Raw genomic sequence first — 6049 nt, 5'->3', positions numbered from 1 at the left:
CAGGAGTTACAGATGAAAGCGTGCATACTTCATGCGGTGTCTTATCTCTGCTGGGTCATGAGCAGTCACCATGAAGTGTAACCAAGTCAGCTGGAGAACCCAGGGCCCGAATTTGCAGCTACTGTGGCTGCAGACATTGTGCTGCTTATGGAACATTCTCAGGGGCCAAAGGGGATGGGTTCTTAGAAAGGAGATCAAACGTAGTCAATGTCGTATCTTGCTATAAATAAGAGACACAACGCAGCCCTCTGCTGAGCTTCCAAAGGGATTTTCAGAGCTGTCTTCCAGCACTCTTATTGCAGTGATGGAGAAACAATCACTTTTCTGACTGGAAATGGCTTTGGCAATAAAATGGAGTAACCTCAAAGAAAACATTCAGAAAAGAATACTAAAAATAAGCTTGGGAAGGTTGACTGTAGTGGAATTAGAAAAAAAAAATCCCTGAATTAAAATATGATATAACTTTAATCCAAATGGTTTGTCAAGAAAATTAAGAAGGAAAATGTTTAAAGGAACAGGGCACTAGTAGCAAAGGTCCAAAGGTCTGTCTTCAATAACTTAAAAAATAAAAGCAAAAGCCATAAAGACTCAAATTCCTGTAGCTCTCCTTCCTTCCTACCCAGTTTTCTGGGAGTGCCGTCCACTTGCAGGCTCCATTTACATTTCACCCACTTCCCCACCAAACCCCTGCAGCCCACCTCCCACCTCCCACCTCCCAATGGTCTGCCCAGGCTGCTCTGGCTAAGCCCAGAGGCGACCTGCACAGCGCCAATCCAGCCGAGAGTTGATCTGACCTCCCCGGGAATGTGGTACTGCAGTCCGGCCCTCCTCCGGGGCCTTCCTTCTGTGAGCTCTGCAGGTCACTCACCCGTTTCCTTCCCACTGCTCCGGTGGTTCCACATCCGCCCCTGAGCCACTTCGTCCAAACCCAGGGATGCAGCCACCAGCCCCCAGATCTCCAGTTCCAACCCAAACAGTTCCCTTGAGCTCTAGAGAGGCATAGCCAAGTGTCTACTTTTTTGCCCAAAGAATCTCACATTCAACATGTTTAAACCCACAATCTTTCTCAACAAACTCCCTCTGATTCCATATTCTGACCTCATCCCATGTTCCCTGCTGGTCTTCATTCAGAAAGGCTTTTCTGCACCGCCTTCCCTCCCTCAGGCCTGACTGTGCCTGTCCGTGCCCTGGGTTCCCAGATTTTACTAGAACACAGTATTTACCATGCTCCAATATAATCACTGATTTGCCTGACTCCTGGTCTCTCACCCCTAACAATGATGAGCTCTGATTGTATCTCAGCACTTAGCAGAGTGCTTAGCACTAGCCAGTGCTCAAGCAATGTTTGAGGGCGTCACAGAGAATGGAGAGGGACAAAAACAGGAGACAGTGCCATTGTGGTTCAGGGGAAGGCCTACAGGGAAAATGAGGGAAGAGGGCCTAAGATACTGAATATTCTTCAAAACACTCTTACTACAAGCCCAAAGGGGAAAAGCAGTGCTCCTTGACTTCCAGTTGTGAGCAGTTTGAGTATTTACTTAATTACAGACAGCCAACCAGGCCAGACGATCCAGGTGGATAACCCGCCAACATCTACAAAGATCCCAGTGAAAGCTGTCGACGTGCAGGTGAACTACACAGATAACGAAACTTGGACAAAGGGAATCCAACAGCAGGAAGGAAGATGAAGAGAAGAATGTACCTCAGAGATGAAGGGCAAGAAAATACGGTGCGAAAGTAATTTTTAAAAACTATTGAACAAGGATGTCCAAATTTGGAAAAGAAAAGCAAAGAAGGTAATAAGTACTTTTAATATCCCCGAGGGGGGAAAAACCCTTGCACTTCTAATTGAGGTTGTGCTAAATACAGGGTGGGCAAAAGTAGGTCTACAGTTGTGAGTACTTATAACACATAGTTATTGAGGCTATTGTAATAACCATAACCTGCATGTCGCTTCACATATGAACAACTGTAAACCTACTTTTGCCCACCCCTGTATACAGATTAATTTGGAGAAAATTGACTTTCCCTTTAAACGTTTATTGTCTCCTATGAATATAGCAGAACTAATTTATCTGGAGTTTGTTTTTTGACCTTTAGTAAAGTTTCACAGGTTTCTTTCATATAAAGACTAGAGGCCTGATGCACGACATTCGTGCACTTGGAGGGGTCCCTCAGCCCTCCTGCACCCTCTTGCAGTCCAGGAGCCCTCGGAGGATGTCCGACTGCCATGGAGGCAAGAGAGGCTCTGGCCACCACCGCTGTGCTTGCCAGCCGTGAGCCCGGGTTCTGGCTGAGCAGCGTTCCCTCTGTGGAATTGGGCTGAAACCGGCTCTCCAAATCCCCTGAGGGGTCCTGGAGTGTGAGAGGGCACAGGCCAGGCCGAGGAACCCCACCAGTGCACGATTGGGGCTGGGGAGAAATGCGGGAGGTAGGCCAGTTGGGGAGGAACTGCAGGAGGACTCCAGGGCGTGTCCAGCCCATCTCACTCGGTCCTGATTGGCCAGAGCCCAGCAGCAAGCTAACCTACCAGTTGGAGCGTCTGCCCTCTGGTGGTCATTGCACATCATAGTGACTGCTCAACTGGTGGACTGTCTACCCCGTGGTGGTCAATGCGTCATAGTGACTGGTTGACCGACTGGTTGACCAACTGTCTGCCTCCTGGTGGTCAGTGCATGTCATAGCAAGCGGTTGAGTAGCCTTAGCATATCATTAGCATATTACGCTTTGATTGGTTGAATGGCCAAACCATGGACCGGACACTTAGCATATTAGGCTTTTATTACATAGGATGTTTCTTATGTTTATCTTAAGATGTTTTATAGGTTTAGTTACTATTATGAATAGAATTTTTTCTAGTCTTCCAAGCTATTGGTTTATTTCATGTTACTCTTTTTAAAAATTGAGATGTAACTGACATGTAACGTTGTATTAGAGACTACTTTTTTTAAAAAGGAAAAATATAGTTGAAATTATTCTCTCCAAACTCAGGGAGAAAGAGGAGAAAGGAGTCAAAGGGAGGAAAGTGGAGGAGAGAGGGAAGAAGAAAATGAAAGACTCAAAGAAAACAAGAGGAAAAAACTTGGGGAAATAAAGAGAAGATAATGGAAGGCAAGCAAATGAGGACAGAAGGTAGTTGAAGAAATGGCTTAAATCTGCTTGTAGGTAGGAGACACTTGAATTGTCAGGGAACAGCAGGCTCAAAAGGCAGTTATAGAAAGATCACAAAATTGAGGCAGAGGCCATGGTTGGAGGCAGGCTCCAGGGCCTTCTCCTCATAGCCCTGAAGGATCATGGGTTTGTAGTGAAAGAGGTAGTAGGTAGGTCTCCAGGGCTGCTGCCCATAGCAGGATGCTGCGAAATGGACGAAGGCACCCAGGGTGGCTGGCTTAGAGAGCAGGGAACTCTGTGTTTGAGCCTCTCACCCCCTGGGTCAAGGGCCCATGTGTAAGGCACGGCCTGACAACCTGAAGTGTGTAAGAAAGGACCAACACTGCTACACCTTGTCGTGAGGAGGGATTCCTGAGGACTTCCTGCCTGGACATGTCAGGGTAGCCTGGGAGAGCTATAATAACCATTATCTAAGAAGGGCTCCTGAGCCTTTATACTATAACTAGTGGCCCGGTGCACGAATTCGTGCACATTGAAAGGAAAGTAATTAGAAGAAATATTTTAATATCACTATTTGCCCTTTCTCTATAATAGAAGTGTCAACCAAATTCACGATCGACAATGACAAATGGAAACACACATATGCTAATTGGCGCCAGCAAGAGCTTTATATGTATCGCGCATGCATGAGTCAACTTAACCTTTTATAGATATAGAATAAACTTATTTAATTAGACTTGCTTTCTAATGTAGCTAAACTTTTTCCAGCCCAGTGAAGCACCCCAAATTCCCTTTCAGGAAACTGTCAGCAACACAGCAGTAAATATCAACATGAAGCAGATTATTATTGTAGATCATGCAGGGAGAACAAAGGGTAAAATATTTAACTGCAGCAGTGTTTGACTATATTCTGCACAGTGAGAAAACCTGAAGTCATTTTCAAGGTACACCATTTCTTACTTCTTTTCAGTTAGGTCATGTTTCTAAGCTTTCTAAATCTCCATTTCTAGATAATAAAAAGAAAATAGGATTCCACCAAGTCTCCTATATACCTACTCCAGGACTTCTGTGAGGATCAAATGAGATGAGGAATGGGAAAGCGCTTCACAGACATTTGGTTAAAGTGTAAATGTTTCCACCTGGCTATAAAGCAAGTTATAGAAGAAACTGGGCAGAAGAAACTGCAAGGAGGTTAGTAGCTAGGGAGAGGAAGCTGGGTATTGGTATGTGATATCATTACTCAGTGCCTACAACCACCATTTCTGGGCTGGGCTGGGCTGGGCTGTGGGCCGCATTTTGCGCCATGGGGTCTCGGCAGCATTGGCTGTGATTTGGTGGGCTGTCACTCTGGGGTGGTGGCGGGGCCTGTGTCCCACTTGGGGGAAGCCAAGTGTTGCTTTGTCAGTACCAGGTCCGCGGTGCCGTTTCTCTGTAAATGGCAAATGCACGTCAAGGCAGCTTCTGCGTTGAGTGTCTGCCCCCTGATGGTCAGTGCACATCATAGCGACTGGTCGGATGGTGGGAGGGACACTTAGCATATTAGCCTTTTATATATATCGATTAGCCAAGAGCCAGATAACATTCTAGATGATTTCAACAGGTGACAAGACTAAGGGATAAAAGTTAAACAAGAAAAAAAAGTACATCTTTTTCAAAATTATCTTTTGTTATTGTTAATTTCTTCTTTAACAAGCTTACCGACTTAAATTCCAGAAATTCCATTCCTTTGGCAACTTGATAAGCAAAACAAAGAAGATCTTCAAATGTAAGTACATTCAGGTCCTCTTCTTCCTCCAACCTTTTTTGGTTTTCATATTCAACTTCATCTGTAAAATAGAACTGGTCCTCATTTTTGCCAAAACTCTAAGAAGTTGCCTTAGTAAATCTCTATGAGGAGGTTATTAAGGCCACAGTTAGGTGAGGTGCCAAGACTAGCAAGGCAGCCCATTTTAGGAGCCATATTATATACTTAATGTTTTCCATTCGATCCTTTTAATAGTCTGATGAGGGAAGTATCATTTTGCCCATTTTACAAATGAGAAAATTGTGACTCGGATGGTTAAATAAATTATCCAAAGTCATCCAGCCAGAAAATAAAGGAACCAGAGATTAGCCCAACTCTGTCTGACTCCAGAACTCAGTATCTTTTCCACTTACCAGGTAACGGCATGACTCTAATTAATTTATGTCTTTAAAAAGAATAATCTGACCAAATAAATAGCTCCCAGTGTTTATTAGTTAAATATTGACATAAAATTCACAATACAAAAACTGTTTTTTAACTACTTTCAAAGCAAATATACATTCATAGAGCCTGTAGATAACAGTAGCAATGTAAACTATGCTTTTGCATCTACACATTTTTTTTAAAAAGATAACAGAACTCATTTATCCATTTCTATTTTTAAGTGCTACTAATCAGAATAAAATATTACCTTTGGGTTGAAAGGAATTCCCATTGAACCCTGAGATATGGTCTGTGTCCTGGTGTATGTGAACTTCTTGTGAACCAGGCATACTATTTAAAAAAATTGTTATTTCATTATTTATGTTCTTCCGAGTAGACACTTTTTAAAAATACAATTCATCAAAGAAATTAATTCCAATTATAAACGGGCTTTTAAATTAAAAGCACAGCATCAACTTGTCCACTTTTTATGGAATTAAAAACATCTGTGTAATTGAGCTGGTCTAACTGGGGGAAGAGTGGGTTTGGTATCTGTATGGAGTCACAGTTCAAAGATGACTTCACTCAATCCTTACCACAAGTCTACAAGCTGGTGTCAAAGTCACATTTTATAAAAGAACACTTAGGTTTTCCCTTGCCGGTGTTGCTCAGTGTGTAGAGCATTGGTCCACGTACTGAAGGGTCGTGGGTTTGATTCTTAGTCGGGGTCATGTGCAGGAGGCAACCAGTCAATGTGTCTCTCTCACCTCC

The 6049-nt window shown here is 43.5% G+C and overlaps 1 protein-coding gene across 1 annotated transcript in view; it reads right to left on the bottom strand.

The window, feature by feature from the left end:
* Window positions 1-6049, bottom strand: part of FLT3 (fms related tyrosine kinase 3) — a 60801-nt gene that overhangs the window by 10808 nt on the left and 43944 nt on the right. The window contains exons 17-18 of the mRNA XM_006773676.1: window positions 5547-5629; window positions 4810-4937 (exon numbers count right to left, since the gene is read on the bottom strand). Of these exons, the coding sequence (XP_006773739.1) occupies window positions 4810-4937; window positions 5547-5629 (211 nt within the window). The remainder of the gene's footprint in view (window positions 1-4809; window positions 4938-5546; window positions 5630-6049) is intronic.

Source organism: Myotis davidii, unplaced genomic scaffold, assembly GCF_000327345.1.
Source record: "Myotis davidii unplaced genomic scaffold, ASM32734v1 scaffold65, whole genome shotgun sequence".
NCBI classification, from domain to species: domain Eukaryota; kingdom Metazoa; phylum Chordata; class Mammalia; order Chiroptera; family Vespertilionidae; genus Myotis; species Myotis davidii.
The sequence above is the reverse complement of the archived record's forward strand: the minus strand, read 5'-3'. Positions and strand labels throughout refer to the sequence as shown.